Genomic DNA, 20,335 nt, shown 5'->3' on the forward strand with positions numbered 1-20,335 from the left:
ATTACAAACGAACAGAATAACTCAGACTAAACAAAAGCACTAAAAGTGAACTGAAACACCCCTTTACTTCTACAATATCTATGAACTTCTGCAAAAATAGTAAAAGCAAGAACATTCTTCACAAAAGTATGCAGCTTTAGAAAATAACCTAATTTGGGAATCCAAATCTAAGAAATATGAAAGAGGGCACGTGCAATGAAAACATTTTGCATTCTTGATTATATTGTAGGAATAGATATGCTTGCTGTTTTTAATATCTTTTATCAAGATGATGGCTTCTCTCTGCTCCCAAATGTTTGTAAAGATGATTAATGCAGATAAAAATAATATAAATGCCTTTATATTAATGGGATACTGTAGGCAGGGCAAGGGGAAAAATGTGCCATGGCAAGGACTGTATTTATGACATGTTCCCAGGAAACATGTTGCCAGGAAAAATAGCCCATAGCTGAATTGAATTTTCAAATACATTTACCAACAACTCAAACATTCAGTTTGTTATAATTTTCCCTGGGTTCTGCTCTTAACAAAGTTGTATTAATTTAAATTTTATTTTAACAAAAAATGAAGAGCTATTTGAATTCCTTTCAATCAGTTCAATAGGAATCTTTTCCTTTAAGATTTGGACCTATCTGTTAGGAACAGCCTAGTTAAACATGATGGATTCAGGATCTTGATTTGCCATTTGAGCCATATGCCTTAACACGTCTTTTTTGGTGATAATGCCCAGGAGCCTCCTAGAGAAGAAGGAAAGGAAATAAACAATATTGTGATTAATCATTAGTCTGTCTCGTTCATTTTTCAAATTCTCCTGCAGGCAAAACTTATAACACAAAACAATCAATTTCAAAAAGACACCCTGCTCTTCCTTTCTTTAAAAATAAAGAAATGGGAATTTTTAAAAAAGAATGAGTTGCATTTATGAACTGAAAAAAAATCATCACAATGCATTGCTTTTATGAATACAGAGCTTTCATTATATTTTTCTCAGCTTTTGGATGCATTCCTCAATGCACTTAGTTAAGGCTGTTTCTTGAGCAGGCTCAAACTTGTCCAACTTTACATCATCTCTCCCAAACCATTTGCAGAAACTGTTTGGATCCTCCAGGCCAAAGCAGAAGAAGCTCAGCGCAGGGCATAAAGAGACTGACTGATACATCAAAGTATTACAAAAATCTTGAAGGGAGGGGCTCCTGAACTGTGACCTGAATGTCAATACATCACATTTAAAGAAAGTTTCCTGCAAAACCAGTAATTATATACTCTCCCCTTTCTCTCACAGGCATGCTTCAATGCAAAAGGGTTGAAATTCTCAAATATATGTTCATTCTATTTATCATGAGTTTTTATCAATTATTTTAGAGGGGGGGTTGCTATAGCTGCTAAGAAAACTGAAAAACAATGGTAGAAAATAGAAGTAAAATTAATAGTCAAGCTAAACTTAACTGTATGTAATGCAGACTTACTAACTTACCTGACAACAAAACCCTTTGAATAATCAGTGCTAATTATAACAGTCCAATGCCTCAAATAATTGACCCTACTGTTCTAAACAGTGCTGTGGCACTGAGGTGGTTGGCCAGGGCATGGGACTTGTGGTGGCACATCTTGCCAGGAGGGGCTACTGAGGCTGAAATAGATACCTGGGGGCAATGACAGCTGGCCCTGGGACTCTACGTCAGCTCTAGTGCCACCACCAAAGAGTGCCACTGTGTAGATTGGCTAAAAGGGCAGAGATGGCATTGGGCAAAGACAACAAATCTTGTTTGGCCAACAAAGTGACTTTTGTTGGCTCCAAATGGCTCAGTTTTTCCTCTCAAGCTTGTTGTGCAAATAAATAGCCTTCCTGTCTTCTTTACACTTGGATACTGCTCTGTTTGCAGCATCTTTCTAAGACTGGGTCAAATTCACAATATCTCAGGCATTTAGTCTCTTCTACGTGTAAGGCAATGTTTTCATTAATTTAAGTTGAATTAAATTATCCTTATGAATATTCCCTCTCTGACAGTTTACATATTATCAGAACAGTATAAGACAATATACTGTCATTAATTTAATGTGAAATTTAATTGTACTGATATGGAAACTGTTGGTGGTACAGGTTCCTAACTTTTGCCCCTTGTAAGTATTAGTGTATGAATGTTGCTTATCAAAAACAGAATCTGTCTACTTTTCAGCCAATGAGGAAATTGGAAAAAGCACTAAATATTCCTCTAGCCTTGCTTTATAGCTTCAGTAGGTCTTCATCACTTCCAGCACTGCATCTTGCTTTCCCTCATTGCTCCAGAATGATTGAACTTTTGAGGGACATATTCTACATTCAAGGGTCTGTTTCATTCAATTTAGCTTCTGTCTCTTATTTTTTCATTCCTTACTTTGTTATAGGCTTATAAATCCCATGGACTTACAGTTTATAAAAAAAACACTCCATTAGTTAATTCCCTTAATGCATCATTCATGCAGGGATTTCCATAAGTGTTTACTGTAAGTCTAGGTAAAAGTTAAAACTTTAGCAAAAGTTTTGCTAACAATTACATTTGGCTGGCATTTCTCTGTAGCAGCAATAGTTTTTTTAAAAGATTAAAATAATACATATTTAGCAGTAGCTTGACCAAAATATGAAGCTTAATTACATACATGTATTATGAATTCTGCTCTAAATCAAAAGAGCAAAAATAATATATATTGTTCTGAGCTAGAGGGTAGGCCTTTGCTAGCTAAATGAATTATAAACAGCATTAATACGGTAGCTAATAATTTTGGGGATTTGTTATTTTATTTCAATGGTATCTTTTCCTTACATTCTTGCTTTAATATTGTTACTGAAAAATTATAAAGGGGCTTCAAAGGCACCTTGAACCTTTTATTTCACTTTAGTTTTAAGTTATTTTTCAAAAATTGCATTGCTACTTGTTTATAAACACAGACTTGAATCCCTTGTAATCCAAACCAGCTCATTTTCCAGGTCTAACATTACATGTATCTGGAGAGGATTGGAATGATTTTTTCCAGAAAATAAGCCCCTCCCCTTAACAGAAATACCATAATTTTGAAAACAAAAATAATTTGTATACTTGCCCACTGCGTGTGACAAGACACTGCCTGAGTCCAAGTTTTCGGAAAATGTCTACCACTGTTTCCATTGGTGTGTGGTCTGTGACAGTGAAGGGGCTCAGATTCAAAATACGCTGGAGCTTCAGCATATGAGGGCTATTGGCAGGGACCTCTGGAGGCTCTTCAGTAAAATATACAATTGAATTGCTTACTACACCATCTTGGCACTGCCTTGCATTTTCTGTATGAAAAAGTCAGACATATAATGACTATTGCACATCTATCTCAAGAGAAAAATAGTTACTGTTTTCTGATGATCTTAATGGTTCTTCTAAGATCAGGATGGTTAGTAAGTGCATCTGTCCCAGCACACTAATGCTGATGCCAGATTTATCCCAGCTCCCTTTTTTAGGGATAATTCTGATATAAAATAATTTCTCTAGAATACCATATTCTTCTATATGATCAGCATCCTTTCATATCTGAGGCCATAAGCTTCAGGCCTATAAAAATCCATCTGCATGCATTCACACAAACTACAAAGGCTAAAAAAAAGGCAAAGATGACTTTGTTCCTGTTGTTCAAATTAACTGATTTGAATTCCTTTGATGGGAGCAAAGGAGAAGAGATGAAGTAGATAGCTGCATTTCTGCTTTCACTGGTCACAAACCAAGCTGCTTACCTTAAGGCTACAGAGAGAACATATTTCAGAGCAAGCAAAATTTTCATCTATAAGAATCTCTAACTTCTCCTGGGCTTCTGCAGTTGCCTCTATACCTGTTGCACAAGCCCAAGAACAGTCCATTTTGTTTAAAGTGTCAAATGAAATTCTGAATAATCCTAACCCTTTGAAACTGGATCACTGCAGCCTTGTAGTTTTCATAGTGACGGTATCATTTATAGAACTTTTCTGCTACATTCAATATGACAGCAGATTCAAGGAGATCCTCAAAGGCCTCTTCAATTCCACAGGAATAAATAAAAGTGTATCCATTTATTTAAAAGATTGGCTGCTACAATTCAATCCTGATGCTCACAACAACAAAAAGCACTAGTGAACAAAATTAAACCAGGACACAGACCCAAGGCACCAGAATACTCTATCCTAAATTCACATGTGCTGTGTTAAACTTTCATCTTGGCCCAGTGATTGACAGAAGAGCCAGGTTTACATACCCTTCCTGAATTTAAATGACTAGGGGTCCTCCAGATCTTGAGGGAAGGTTCACCTGTTGGGTCTCACCAGATGACGCTGTTCAATAGAAAGGACTTGGAGCATACCCCTAATCATTTTAACTGAAAAATGTAGAGCAATGCACACCAACATTTATCTTTAATGCTGTCTAGGGTTATCTTTTCTTATATTCTGGGAAAGGTATAAAAAAGCAGTATCTTGTAGGGGCTCTGAAGCAACTTACAACGGAGTCTCACAAGCTTTCTTTCACCCAATTCAACTGTTGGTTCACAAACAATTGCTTTCCAGACACAGACAAGCTTTTCAGAAGTCATATTTGCATATTGAGCAGTCAGGTAGATTGAATAAAAGAATAAAATCTTGTAAGAGCAAAATATTGTTGATAGTATTTGGATAAAACAACAAACTAATTAGTTTGAACACAGAAGGGAATCTGAGCTTAGGAAGGGATGCAAGTGGCAAAGGATTATGAAGTCTAATAATAGTATATATAACATGAAACCATACTGTGGCTTGTTGTTGGCTTAGCACTATGATTATTGAATAGAATTAAATGTCACATTCTTGAAGCGGTTGCCAATGGGTAAACTTAATCAGCTTAAAACTTATTTTAGGAAACCGCCTATTTGACTTTTAAATTACACTCTTCATTAAGCTCAGTATTGATATATATCTTCAGCTAATTATAGCATATAATATTATTACGATTGGCATTTCTCTCTAATGTGTGCGCACAGCAATATCACAGCACAATTACTGCTAAATAATGCAGCTATTTCCCTTTCCTTCTATTTTCACTGTGTAGGAGTGCTAAAATCTCCAGAATGCTAATAGGCTTTTAAAAAATATCCTCTGTTCAAAAACAAAGGCTAGCTAATGATATTTCTTGCTTGATGCTAATATTCAGAAAAGGCTTTCAGTGCAAGTTTCTCTCTCTCTCCCTTTGAACTATTTTCCATCAATCATGGAACTGAAATCAACTCTTAACCTCTGATAACATAACCTTGTCAGTTTCTAACACATTGGTGCTGTACTGAATATGTCTCACTTAAACTCATCTTGTAATAGCCATTAAATGAAAATTAGCAAATCCCAAGCTGCCATCATCTTCCAAGCAGCTTTCAAGCCTACATGTAAATTATTACATTTTATTTAAATTATTGACTTTTGCCCTGTCTTCTTATGGTAAATATGTCTACTTTTGTAATTGTAGTGAGTTGCTTTCATCTCTCTCACCTTCCTCTATGCATCAATTTAATATACGGTAGTTCTGCCTTAACTTTGAAAAGAATAAGAAAAAGAAGACAGAAGAGTTGTATAGACATTCAATCTATTTCTGAATATAATTGTTAATATATATTGCAATACTTCTTTTATTACAAAGAGTAACAAGAAAGGATGCATTCTGTTATTCTTAAAAGAATCAAAAATTTCTAAAGGCTAATTTGCAAAGGGAAAATTAAATGCATAGTTCTGAGAGGACATTGGGATCCTTTTAGAATACTATTGCACACAATTCATTTCTTACCTAACTTTCTTCTAGGCCACCCATAAAACTAATCACCTCTACATGAAACAGATGCAACTCACTTATTGCAAGAATCAAGTCCCGTCTCTGTGCAAAGCCAATAAGGCGCTCTTTAGAAACCACCACTGGAAAGCCATTATAATCTGTTTCCTTGATTAATGTCTCCACATCTTCAACAGTCATGCTGTCTTGAGTCAAGACAGAAAGAGGAGGTTCTCCACGCCTGGGCCTCATAACATCAGTAGCCAGTGTTCTATGGGTAAATTCATCTTTTACATCCAGAAATGGATAGCCATTCAAATGGATATGTGCCTCGTAGATCCCTTCTTTGCCAAAAGCATCAGCAACCCACTTGCTAGTAACAGCTGCAGCCATAAGAGGCACAATATACTCTAGTCCTCCTGTTAATTCAAACATGATCACGACAAGCGAGACTGTCATTCTGGTAACTCCACCTATCAAAAGAAAGAAATTGTTGGGTAGGATTGTCATATAGAAGATACCACTTCTGAGTTTTTGCAACCTGACATGCAGTTTCATAAATGGAATCAACTACAAAATGTTAACATTTTTCTATAAACCAAAACACAAAGGCAGCTCTGCAGTTGTACTGCATGATACCCAGGGGCATCGTTCATTGAATTAGTGTACAGCCTTGGTTTTCTTCATTCCCAAATGGATATGGTGCCTTCAGTCCAAGGAATCTTTAGGTACAATATTCATGACTTTTTAAACTGCAAAATTTAGGCGTATAAACAGATACTGCACTACATCATACAGAACAACAATTGCAACAAAAGAATAATACATGGTACCTAAGCACGCAGCAGCTCCCACCATTGCATATAGTCCTGGAGTAACACAATCAGCTCCTGGTCTACACCAGTTTCTGAAGATGATCCAGTCGTGATGATGGTAGGCCAACTGTTCCACACCAATTCCAACAATTCTACCAGCTATTGCTCCTACAGCCATGCTGGGTATAAAGAGTCCTGAAGGGATCTCAAATAACATAAAGTGAAGTTAAAACCAAATTATTACAAGCACAATTTAATACAGATAGTCCTCGACCTACAAGAGTTCATTTAGTAACCGTTCAAAGTTACAATAGCACTAAAAAGTGATATGACCATTTTTCATGCTTGCAGCATCCACACAGTCACATGATCAAAATTTGGATGCTTGGCAAAGGGTTCATATTTATGATGGCTGCAGTGTCCTGGAGTCATGTGATCCCCTTTTGTGACCTTCTGATGAGCAAACTCAATGGGGAAACTACATTCACTTAACAATCGTGTTACTAACTTAACAACTGCAATGATTTACTTAACAACTGTGGCAAAAAGGTCATAAAATGGGGCAAAACTACTTGAGAAATGTCTCATGTAACAACATAAATTTGGGGCTCAATTGTGGTCATAAGTTGAGGACTACCTGTAGTACCTATGCTAATGGTGATTTCAAAGTTCACTTTAAATATAAATCTGTTACATTTATTAGATTTAATAAATTATTTCAATGGCTACTGAAGTCTTCTTACTAAATGTTCTTGTTTCATTCGCATCCCACCAGGCTCAAGGTTGACTCAGCCTTCCATCCTTCCGAGGTAGGTAAAATGAGGACCCAGATTGTTGGGGGCAATAAGCTGACTTTGTAAAAATGCCGCTTGGGCCCCCCCCCAAAAGCCCTAATAAGCAGGCATATACATAGAATGAAGGCTATTGCTAAGCACATTGATTTGTGCTTAGATTGTAAGCCGCCCTGAGTCTTCGGAGAAGGGCGGGACATAAATGGGATTAAATAAATAAAATAAATACTTCAGAAAACTCCATTATTTTTGTTCACTCAGAGACTTAACACCTTCTTAATGCCTTGGCTATTTTCCAAGATAGGTATCAATTCTGCCATTCACAATTAATCAAGCAAAAGCAGAAGAGACAGCATATGAAGGAATCATAGCATGAAAAAAGAAACAATTTTAATTACTGCTATGATTTTCCCCATCAGTGGTATTGCTAAATAAATACCAAATTGTTTTTGCACCATATTTTCTTAAAATTAATGTCGAGCAAGTTCTAACGGCCTTACAGAGATTATTTTTCTTTCTCACTACAGCAAGCAGGGACAACTATCATTTTGCTGTAGATGTGGGAAGCCATTAGTCCAAAATAGTTTGAAATTTCCAATGATTATCTGATTTATTATCTTAACTACATTCTATAATTCATATTATCAATCTTGTACTTGATATTGTCAAGGTAGTGCTTCTTCATTACATCATGTTTTGTCATTTTGATGAACATTGGATTATTGTGGAAGCCAGTGTGATCTGCAGATGAATTTAGTATCAAACATTCAGTCTCAGTAACAACCTATTTAAACTATTTAGAACTAGCAAATGGTCCAGCATTTCAAATAGTCTGATAATATCTACACTGTTCTTCAAACATTTGTAATACTTGCCCTACAAATTTATGGAACTTGTGGGTGACAAATTTGTTGAAAAGAAAATAAGGGCAAAAATAAAAAGCCTTAAAAATAAATAGTCATAAATCATATGAAAAAGCATTTATTATAGCTGATGTGGTTCCCATCTTCAAAAAAGGGGGGAAAAACAGATCCTGGAAACTACAGACCAATAACCCTAATCCTAACCCTAGGAAGATACTGGAAAAGATAATCAAAAAATAGATCTGAGAACATCTAAATATATATATATATATATATATATATATATATATATATATATATATATATATATATATATATATATATATATATATATATATATATATATATATATATATATATATATATATATATATATATATATATATATATATATATATATATATATATATATATATATAATAGCCAGCATGGGTTTGTTAAAAACAGATCATGTGAAACCAATCTTATTTCATTCTTTGTCAAAGTGACTAAATTAGTAAAACAGCGAAATGCTGTGGACATAGTATACTTAGACTTCAGCAAGGCATTTGACAAAGTAGACCACAACCTACTTCTTGGTAAACTAGAAAAATGTGGGATAGACAACATCACCACCAGATGGATTTGTCTGGCTGACAAACCATACTCAACGAGATGTCCTTAATGGTACTAAATCTACATGGAGGGAAGTAAGCAGTGGGGTACCACAAGGTTCCGTCTTAGGCCCAGTACTCTTCAATATCTTTATAAATGACTTAGATGAGGGAATAGAAGGGGAACTCATCAAATTTGTAGATGACATTAAGCTGGCAGAAATAGGCAACACCCCAGAAGATAAGCTCAGGATCCCAAAAAAAATCTTGACAGATTTGAACAATGGGCCCTAACAACATGAAATTTTTATGAGGAGAAAAGCAAGGTTTTAACATAGGCAAGAAAAACCAAAGGTGCAGTACAGATTAGGCGAAAACTGGCTCAAAAACAGTAACTGTGACTTCCACCGGAAGAAGAGCTCCCTGCAGATTCTCCACAGTTTTAGGCTTAGAACAGTTTCTAAGCGAGAAGAAACTTCCCTGGGAAAGGGGAAGCTCTGGAAATCAACCCTCTTGCTCCCCTGAATAGCCAGATGCTCTCAGACTGCTTCCTGATGAAGAAGAAGTAACTGGGTGAGTCCTGGCTGGGGCGGGGCAACCATGCAAGTTCACTGTGGAAGAACCAGCTGTTTACTCGGACATTAAGAGTCCTTGAAGGTTCCTTCCACTCTATTCTGATTCTGATTTAATGTACTGTTAACAATTTAGGTCTCTATTTTATGTGGTATAAAAAGATATCCTTTTTAGTGCAATCTTCCCCTTAGTTTTACTTGGATAAGTAAAAGAAGGAGCCCTGGTGGCACAGTGTTTAGAATGCAATATTGCAGGCTAACTCTGTCCACAATCAGAGGTTGAGAATTCCATCCTTCCAAGGTCAGTAAAATGAGGACCCAGATTGTTGGGACAATATGTTGATATTGTAAACTACCCAGAGAGTGTTGTAAAGCACTATGGAATAGTATATGAGTAAGTGCTATTGTTATAATGGTATATTTGTTTCAGTGTATCAGATCTTAGGTGATCACATTTCTTAAACTATGCTTGATTTTCCAACTTACCTTCATGCCAAAAGTGAATATGGTAATGATGATTTTAAAAACCAGAGCTAGAGCTAGCTGCCACATAGCCATGTATACTCCTGCACCAGCTGGTCTGTCGGGAATATCATCCACAGGTCTAGTCATGTTGGGATCGTTTATGTAGTCACAGAGCTGCGATGACTCCAAGGCTCCACAGTCATTGAAGAGTTCAGAGATAAGCTCACTGGTGCTCCTTCGTGTGTAAGGATTGGGATAGGCAATAATAGCAGTTATGGCAGTGACCGCAATGACCTCTATGACTGGATACTTTCCAAGCCTAGTAGTTTTACGTCTCCTGCACCATGCAATGTTGCATCGAATAAAAAGCGTCCCCCACAATCCTCCAAAAACTCCAAGTAAGATAAAGGGGAAAAGTTCAGCCATGTACCAAGGGGTGTGATATTCCACATAAAAGAGGACCAGGCGGCTGTTTCCAAATGGATTGATGGATCTCAGGGTAAAGGCTGCAACAAGTGCAGCAAAGAAAGATCTCCAGAGAGTCTTCAAGGGAAAATAATAACTCACCTAAGATAAAATAGAAACCATTAGTAATTATCTCCAATTCTTTCAAAGGTTTTTCTTTGCAGATATTTGTGAAAGTGATATATTATTGTGCATTGATAAAAATGAAGTCAATGGATAGGATTGCAGAAGGTTAAAAGTGATTAAAGATTACACTATCTTTGCAAATATTATTAGAATTACGCAAACACATTGCAGAGATAATTTAACAGACAAGCTACTTTCACATTTTCAAATGATACTAGGATCCCATAACCAGTGGTGGGATTCAGCCAGTTCACACCGGTTCGGGAGAACCAGTAGCTAAATTTACCTGAATTTGGAAAACTGGCTGGCTTCTGGAAGTCCAGTCTAGGCCTCAGAGGCCTCCCAGGCCTAGAACAGCCCACCGGAAGTGCATGGATACCACTTCCAGAAGTCCGTTCTAGGCATTGGAGGCCCAGGCCTGCATCACCTAATAGAACCGGTTGTTCAGGTATTTGAATCCCACCACTGCCTATAACTATTGTACCAAAGAATTCTACAGGTATAGAATATCCATTTTGTGAATAAGAGAATATAGTGTAAAAGCTTCATCCTTATACTTACATTTTATCATACAATTTTATATAATTGTTTGTCTCCTAGTTTTTACTAGTAGCCACATAAAAATTGGTTTGATACAACTGTAAAATTATATGAACTTTCAATCTTACCATATGGTTCATGGTTAGTTATTTTAAAGAATCAAATGACGGGAAGTGCATTCGTATCACATTTAATAAAATAATTGAATATTAAACGAGGTATGTTGCCTTTTCAACATAGTAAATATTTATTATACAGCCACTTCTACCTAGCAGTACAGTGATTCCTACCATCCCCACCAATTTATAATATGATCTTTTGGTACCGTCTTCTAAAAAGGATATATATGTGGCAAGTTATTCTTAACAACTGTTGCTATGCTAATGGTTTCTACGATACAGAAAATGGATGGTTTCCATGCATCTTAAGGTATTTCATTTTGTTCTTTATATACCCATGTAAATGACTTCATCCTCCAGGCCAGCCAACAGCTAAGGAAGCATCTGGATTAATAGTACATCTTCCTGCCAAGTAGAGGCTCAGAGAAATCATAAATATTGCAATTGAGGAATATAGTAGTCCTTGTTTAGCAACTGCCTTGTACAGCAACAGTTCACAGATACAATGGTGAAAAAAAGGCAACTCCTTGCATTTATAATTTTCACAGATTAAAGCAAAGGAAAGCTGAAGAACCTACAATAAGAACAGTCATGGTTTCATTTAACAAGTGAGTTACTGGACCCATTGTGGTCACTAAAATACAGTTGAAGATAAAACAGAAAAACTTTTTTCTGGATAAACTTACTTCATAGACCTCTTCTACAATCCTACTTTTAGGATGTTTTCAACTATTGTAAGGCCTTGCAAGTGGTATAAAAATATTTTAATCAATCAGAATAGAGCTGGAAGGGACCTTTGAGGTGTTCTAGTCATACCCCATCTCAAGCGGGAGACCCTAAATTATTTCAGACAAATCCAGTTTCTTCTTAAAAACTTCCAGTGATGAACCCACAACTTCTGATGGCAAGCTGTTCCACTGCTTTATTGTTTTCACTGTTAGGACGTTTCTGCTTAATTCCAGGTTGCTTTTCTCCTTGATTAGTTTCCTGTCCTGCCCTCTGCTGTTTTGGAAAATAAATTGATCCTCTCCTCTTTGTGGCAGCCTCTCAAATACTGGAATACTGCTATCATGTCCCTCCTCCCCTGAGTCATTCTTTTCTCTAGACTAGCCAAACCCAAATCCTGCAACCGTTCTTCATATATTTTAGTCTTCAGGCTAAATCATCTTAGTTGCTCTTCTTTGTACTTTTTCCAAAGTCTCAACATGTGGTTATTGTGGGAAGTCCCCCCCCAAGAAAGAAATATTTTGGAGAATATTAAAAAGGCAGAATATATTTCTCCAAAGGAATGATGGAGAAGATCTTTTAAAAAGGCAAAAACTTCTCCCTCTCCCCAGCCAGAAACTCAGCAGAAACCAGGTCTGTAGAAATGCAAATTCAACAATCATTTCAGAAAGCTTGGAGCCAGGAAGCTAGAAGCTGATGAGATTACAAAAGTCGTGCTCAGAAATGCTGATTGCGGGCTCCTGCTCAGCTCACTTGCTTGCGGAAAACATACTGCTTGCTAAGTGAAGCCCCAGGATCAGCGGGCTACCCGGCGCTGATCCTGGGGCTTCACTTAGCAAGCAGTATGTTTTCCGCAAGCGAGCTGGGCAGGAGCCTTTCGCTTGCTAGCCCTTTCCCCCCAAACACACCACTTGCTCACTCACCCTTCCTCGCTCGCCGCTCTACTCGCTCTACCCCTTTTATACTTTTTCTTCTCTCTACCCTCCTCCTTTTCTCTTCTGGGTGCACCGGAAGCTCCAATTAGCATGTCGCCACAGATCCTGGGGATTCTGGCAAGCTCTGCAGCTCCAGGTGATCTCCAGGTCTGTGTGACTGTGTTTTGACTCGTTGCCTCCCCCACTGTAGGCTTGGCTTGCTTACCACCAGCCAGGGGCTCGCGTACCACTGGTGGTATGCGTACCACCGGTTGAAAAGCCCTGCAATAGGAGAGTGCAAAACCACCAAGAGGCTTCTGTTTCAGCAGCTGGGTACAAAAGGCAAAATGTCACCACAGGGAACTGGGAGAGAAGACAACCGGGTGAACGAATGTTTGCTGGCACTTGCTGGGGCTTCTTGGATGCTGAACCTTTCCACTGCATTGCTGAGACTGGTGGAGGCTTCCAGGGGTGACTGTGATTTCATGCTGTGCAATGACTCGGGATTCCTGCAGCCCCATAACCATATGATTTTGGGGCTGCTTGCTGCCTAGTAAGTGTGAGGTACACAAGAAATGTACATGTTGTAATTTTCCATTTTTGCTAAAGGAATAGGCATATGGAGGCACTTAACAAAGGTATTTTTAAGAAAGGAGATATGGTAAGCTGGAGGAATAGAGAGAAACTATATACACTAACTTAAAGTATACTTGTAGAATAGTGCACACTATTGTAGAATAGCATATAGCTTATGAATAACATATTATTCATTTATATAAGGTTTATTCTTTATAAAAACTGTATCTTAAATTATAATTATGAACCAAAGTGTAGCCATGTTTAACCAAAGCATGAACTCTGTTACACACATAGCTTCTAAATGTGAACGCTGATCCCGGGCTCCTGCCCAGCTCACTTGCTTGTAGAAAAAAGGCTGCCTGCTAGGTGAGCTGGGCAGGAGCCCAGGATCAGCGTTTCTCAGAACAACTTCTTAGTGTGGCTCAGCTGATCCCGGGCTGCTGCCCAGTTCACTTAGCAAGCAACCTCTTTTCCGAAAGCGAGCTGGGCAGGAGCCTGGGATCAGCTGAGCCATGCTCAGAAGTCGTGCTGAGAAACGCTGATCCCATTCCTCCCCACCCCCAAAAGCAGGGCTTTTACTCGCTTTTCGCACTGCCACGCTTTGCATGACACCCTTTCGCAGCGCGAAAAATGAGTAAAAGCCCTGATTTTTGGGGTGGGGAGAGAGGATTCCCAAGGAACAGTGCCCGAGTCTCCGCATCCCAAAAAGCAGGGCTTTTACTTGCTTTTCACGCTGTCGCGCTTTGCACGACTCACCCTTTCGCAGCGCAAAAAGCGAGTAAAAGCCCTGCTTTTGGGGGTGGGGAGACTTGGGCACCGTTCCTTGGGAATCCTCTCTCCCCACCCCAAAAAGCACAGCTTTTACTTGCTTTTCACGCTGCCACGCTTTGCACGACTCAACCTTTCGCAATGTGAAAAGCGAGTAAAAGCCCTGCTTTTTCTAGTGGGGAGAGAGGATTCCCAAGGAACAGCACCCGAAGTCAGAGCACAGTTTAATTGAAGCCTGTTTTGCAAAGGGGAAAAGTGAGACCTGGAAACACCCCCACACCCCCACACACGGGCTCGACACAATCGTTGCTGCCGCCTTCCCTGCTTGCCCTCTCGCAGGACCCGGACTGCCAGGAAGGAAAGCCCAGATGTGGGGGCAAGCCAGGGAAAGTGTGTGTTTGTGTGTGTCTCTCTGTGTGTGTGTGTGTGTGTGTGTGTGTGTTAGAGAGAGAGAGAGAGAGAAATCCCTGGCTGCAAGTCCGGTGCAAGGTTTCCTGCTTGCAAAAGGAAGGGACAAAGATGGAGGGAAGAAAGGAAGGAAAAGAAAGGTAGGGACAATGGGAGGAAAGGAGGGAAGGGACAAAGAGGGGAGGGAGGGAGGGAGGATGGAATGAATGTACAAAGAAGGAGGGAAGGAAGGAAGAAAGAAAGGAAAGAAGAAAAGTAGGGACAGTGGGAGAGAGGGAGGGAAGGAAGGAAGAGACAAAGGGAGGGAAGGAAGAAAGGAAGGAAAGAAGAAATGTAGGGACAATGGGAGAGAGGGAGCGAAGGAAGGCACCCACCCCCCTGCACCAGGGACCCATGGATTCCCCCCACAAAGGCACCCTGCAACCTAAGTGATGAGCTCCCCCACCCAGCCATTGACTTCACTTGTCAAAAAGTTGATCACATGTCCCTGGGACACAGAATGTCATAAGTATGAATTAGTTGCCAAGCATCCGAATGTAAATCACATAACCCTGGGGATGCTGCAACAGTCATAAGTGTGAAAAATGGTCATAAGTCACTTTTTTCAGTGCCATTGTAACTTCAAACAGTCACTAAGCAAATTGTTGTAAGTCGAGGACTACCTGCATTTTATCATTTTTTCCTCTCTTTTTTTGGTCAAGTTTTTGACACCTTGCTGGGCGACTGGTGGTACTTGGATATTGCCTTATTCTAAAAGTGGTAAAATGGGTGAAAAGGTTGAAAAGCCTTGTCTTATGGCACAAAGGGGGGATTGTGGGAAGTCAGCCCTCCCCCAGAGAAAAATATTTTGGGAAATATTATAAAGGCAGAATATATTTCTCCTATCTTTTTTAAAAGGCAGAAACTTCTCCCTCCCCCCAGCCAGAAACTCAGCACAAACCAGGTCCAGCTTGGAGTGGACCCTGATGAAGATTTTTCATTCAACAATACCAAAGCTGGATGCAGTATTCCAGGTGTGGCCTTACTAAGGCTTTATAAAGTGGTATAATACTTCACATGATTTTGATTCTATGCCTCTATTTATACAACCAAGGATTGAATTAGGTTCTTTGATTGCTGTCGCACACTGCTGACTCATGTTTAAGTAATTGTCTGCTAGGTCTCCAAGGTCCCTCTCAAAGTTACTGTTTTGGAGCCAGGTTTTGCCTAATCTGTACTTGTACCTTTGGTTTGTCCTGTTTCCTGTTTTCCCATTGGTTTCACATGATCTGTTTTTAACAAACCCATGCTGGCTTCTAGTTATAATTTTATTTGTTTCTAGATGTTCACAATTCTGTTTTTTTATTATCTTTTCCAGTATCTTCTCAAGTATGGATGTTAGGCTGATTGGTCTGTAGTTTCCTGGGTCTGCTTTTTTCCTTTTTCGAAGATGGGAACCACATCAGCTCTTTTCCAATCCTCAGGTAATTCCCCATTGTTCCAGGATTTTTGAAAAATATGGTACAATGGTTTTGAGATATCTGCCAGCTCCTTCAGAACTCTGGGATGTAATCTGTCAGGTTCTGGTGATTTATATTCTTCAAGATCAGACAGGTGTTCTCTAACTACTTTCTTGTTTATTTTAATTTTTATTCCTAGTTTGTCTTTTACAGTTAGGTTTTTGGTAGGTTGGGCTATAATTTATTTTTGCGTGAAGACTGCCACCTACTGTCTGAAGCAAAACAATGCAGGAACAGCTACCAACAAAATATGCCACACAAAGCTTATGACATTAAAAATACTTCTTACCTCTTCTAAACTAAAAAGGACCCCCCCAATGGGTGCGCCAAAGGCAACAGAGACACCAGCAGCAGCTGCAGCTGACAGCACCTAACATGGAAACATTCATCCACACGTTAGTAGTCTGCGGAAAATATTCACAGAATATTAGTGAAGTGAGGTGAACAGAGGAAATGGTGAAACTACCAGTACCTCTCTCCTTTTTCCTTCATTCTTGCTATACTTGGAGAAGAGGCTGCTAAAGCAGTTACCACAGCAGCAGGCTACATGCACAAGAGGCCCTTCTTTGCCAAGACTGAGTCCTGAGGATACCACGAGAACTAAAGTTACAGTTTTGATTAAGAGTGTCCACTTGCCTAGATATCCTCGAATAATAAAGCCACTTAAGATGGTCTTTATCTGAAAGAGAAAGATAAACAAAAGTTGACTGATTGGATTTTTGTGAAAATACTAGGAAGTCTAGGCAGATCAGCAATTCTTTTGCTTTTTCAAGATAGGTGAATATTCCATACTGAAAAACATAAACCAGGCAGCCAGCTTTAAAGTCAACAATTTCCTTTCCTTTTCCTACTTTCATCTCCATTAGCAGGGACTTCAGACTTGACTTTGTCTGAAAGGTTGTGTTGTAGAAAATTATCCCCTCCTCCTCTCACTCCCAACAGCAAAGTCATACCAACCCAGCAAGGAGACATTACCTCTGGAATTCCAGATCCACAGGCATAAGGAGCAAAGACTCTGACAAGGGAGACAGCCAGGAAAGCAAATAACAATGCCCATAAGATGTATAGGAAATAATTTAGAATGTAAACACTGGCACCCTAAAAAAGGGAAAAGAAACAAGAATAGATCACTATTAAGTCAGTCCAAAAAGGGGCATATTTCTGGTGGTTGTATGGGAGAGTGGGAGAATATGAAGCAGGATCTCTTCATCAACTAAGTTACAAGATTTGTGTGTGTGTGTGTGTGTGTGTGTGTGTGTGTGTGTGTAATATATGGCTTATTCAACCACAATATCTTTGAAATCTGCAGTCTGATGCATCTATATATTACCAAAACTCTCCTGTCTCTTATCAAAACTCATAGAGTTTTGAACCAAGGTATTTCAAGTGGGTTAACTTAAATAACATATCCAAAATCCAGGAACCATTACTCCCACATAATTGAAATAAATGAGCAAGGAAGATGGGAGGGACATATGCCCACCTTCTTTCCTGCCTTACTCTGGCCACTGCACCAAATCAGCTGTCAGCAAGGCCTGATGGTTAAGTGGTAATTGACTTCTATGGAATGGAGACAAAAAGCTGAAATCTCTTAACAATGATGAGCAGTGACAGAATGACTAGGAAGTAATTTGGATGCCTACTGGAAAGAAAAGGATAGCTGGGTGATGTTGGCTAGGTAAGCCCAATGGAGATAAGTGGCCCTTTGGGACATGCTGGAATGGACAGTGGGCATGCAGTTTTCCTTATGGTCTTCAGCTCTAGATGGTAGGAAAGAAGTACAATAATCCTCTAGTATTGTAATAATCAAAACAATAAGTTTTGCAGCACATAGCTGTAATATTTGTGATTGCGGTGCTGGCGGACGTTTGAGGCAATCGCTCCCTCCACCATCCGGTTTTCTCCTGCCGTGGGACCTTGAAGAGGGTCGGAAGTTGCCCTATAGGAGCGATGAGCGTGAAGAGGACCCCCGAACCGTTCTGTACAGTACCCTTTTTTAGAAGTTAAATTAATTACAAAAGAACTTAATTGTGAATCATTTCACAAGAGTAGGTACAATTTCAGCTGTTCTGATTACTCTAACAATAAAATTGTTAGCTATAGAAGGACTAACCATAACTGATTCCACATAATCATGTATTTCATAAGCAGATATCACTCAATCCTATGCATGTCTATTTAAAAGAAAACCAAGGACTCATGCAACAACACACGTGTATGGCATTGCAATTATGTATTCTTGATTGGTCTCTTATCACAAATATCAATGCATATTCATACAATTGATGCCATTTCCTTCTATATTGTTAACATTTTAACAGTTTTCTCTAATATTTATATCTGGCAAATTGGCATCATTGTGAGATACATTCTCCAGTCCATATTAGACAAATGTTCCATTTTGTTTCTGGTTTAATCCTTACATATACACAATATAAAGCACCAGTTTTGTTCCAATCAAATGTAAAGTTTTTTCTTTAACTCTTTAAGGAAATAAAAGTTTTCTGTGGTGATTCAGGTTATATATGTGCACTCAAAATATAACCAATATGTACACAGTATTTGCATTATGACTTATAGTTCATATGAACTTAGTACATAAATTAATGTACAATTATATTTCACTTTGCATAATAATATATTTAACCTTTGGTTAAGCTTGCCATTTTTTGTTTGTTTGTTTGTTTGGCAGGCTCTCTGGAAAGGGCTGGTAAGGGATTTCCTCTTCTGTATATATACTTTACAAATATCTCTATTGTTTGTTCTATCTGAAAGAGAATCTGGTGCTAAGGTCTTGCTTTGGCATCATGAGTGAAGGATTATTTCTTCACTTTATAGGTTATTGCAGTATTTAGACTTTTTGTACAGTAAAATATATTTTGATTCCCCCCCATGGTCCGTTTTCCATATTTTACTCCAAATCAAACAGCATATTTCAATTTCTTAATTTTTGCTTAATTATTTACCAGTCGGTGGACTGGTACTGGGCCCGCAGCATGCCAGCAACTGGTCCACACAAACAAGGCCCATCTTCAGACAGAAATTAGGTGTCCAGTTCAGCCCTTCTACCCTATTGAGCCTCCGTGCTATCAGCCCCCTCTACCACAAAGATCCTGCAGGAGAAGGGCAGTGTGGACAACCGTGGGATCTGGCAGGGTGAGATCTGTGAACCATAAACCCAAAGCTTTTGCTGTGTCCCTGTACAACAGATACAGTGCCCTTTCTGACCTTAATAAGGACATTAAGGAGACAGGTAAAGGTATCCGTGATAATAACTCAAATAAGCAGGGGATCGTGGTCCAAGATGAAAAACTTGTTTTCGACAGGGAGAAGTGTGAATCTGGTATTACACACCAGTCATGCAAGAACAGAAAGGCATCCAAAAAGAGAAGCCACCTTCTGGTTGGTGATTCAATTATAAGGGATGTAAATTTAGGAAAGGACACAGAGGTTTTGAAAGAGGTCAGGTGTCTTCCAGGTGCTACTGCCAGTAGGGACAAGAAGCGTATTTCTAAAATAATCAAGAATGCCAGCAAGGACTGTGATGTGGAGGCTATGGTACATCTTGGCACTAATGATCTGTCCCAAAAAGATGTACTCTCTGTGCAGAATGATTTCCAGAGCTTGGGGCAGGAACCTAGCAGAATAGGCTGTAGGCTTACTTTTTCAGAGGTTTTACCAGTGTATAAGGAGCAAAATGGAAAAGGCCAGCGTATAGCAGAATTTAATATGTGGCTAAAGGAGTGGTGTAAAGGAGAAGGCTTTGGTTATATTAGTCATGATGTCTGTAGCTGGTCCAATGAAAAAATGTATAAAAGAGATGGTCTGCATCCATCCAAGAAAGGGACTGAGTTACTTGGCAATAAAATCACAGCTTTTTTGGAGGAACATTTAAACTAAATAATGGGGATAGTGAGTTAATTGATAAAGAACATCACTGTCCCCGGCAATCTAAGAAAGTAGGGGAAGCCAGGCACCACACAAGTTATGCAGCAAGTAAACACAGGGTCAGTCATAAAGGACTCAAATGTCTATACACTAATGCACAGAGTATGAACAGTAAGCAGGGTGAACTAGAAATTCAGGTAAATGAGGGCAGATATGATATTGTTGCCATTACGGAAACATGGTGGGACGAAACCTACAAATGGAACACACAGCTAGAGGGATTTAAACTATTTAAAAGAAACAGACTAAACAAAAGAGGAGGAGGAGTTGCTCTATATATAAGAAATAACTTTATCTCTACAGAAATAGAGCACAACAATGACGAAAACTGTAAACTTGAAAGCATTTGGGTCAATATAAAAGGGGGAAAAATGACATTGCCATA

At 38.8% G+C, this 20,335-nt stretch overlaps 1 protein-coding gene across 1 annotated transcript in view; it reads right to left on the reverse strand.

Moving 5' to 3' along the window:
* Positions 1–402: 402 nt before the first annotated feature.
* The window catches only part of CLCN4 (chloride voltage-gated channel 4), a 77,185-nt gene continuing 57,252 nt past the window's right edge, over positions 403–20,335 (reverse strand). Inside the window, exons 5-12 of the mRNA XM_081327453.1 lie at positions 16,978–17,100; positions 16,475–16,681; positions 16,292–16,372; positions 9,880–10,425; positions 6,593–6,779; positions 5,840–6,232; positions 3,079–3,295; positions 403–737 (exon numbers count right to left, since the gene is read on the reverse strand). Of these exons, the coding sequence (XP_081183579.1) occupies positions 647–737; positions 3,079–3,295; positions 5,840–6,232; positions 6,593–6,779; positions 9,880–10,425; positions 16,292–16,372; positions 16,475–16,681; positions 16,978–17,100 (1,845 nt within the window). The 3' untranslated portion in view covers positions 403–646. The remainder of the gene's footprint in view (positions 738–3,078; positions 3,296–5,839; positions 6,233–6,592; positions 6,780–9,879; positions 10,426–16,291; positions 16,373–16,474; positions 16,682–16,977; positions 17,101–20,335) is intronic.

This window comes from Vipera berus (genome assembly GCF_964194415.1).
Source record: "Vipera berus genome assembly, chromosome: 4".
Lineage (NCBI taxonomy): Eukaryota > Metazoa > Chordata > Lepidosauria > Squamata > Viperidae > Vipera > Vipera berus.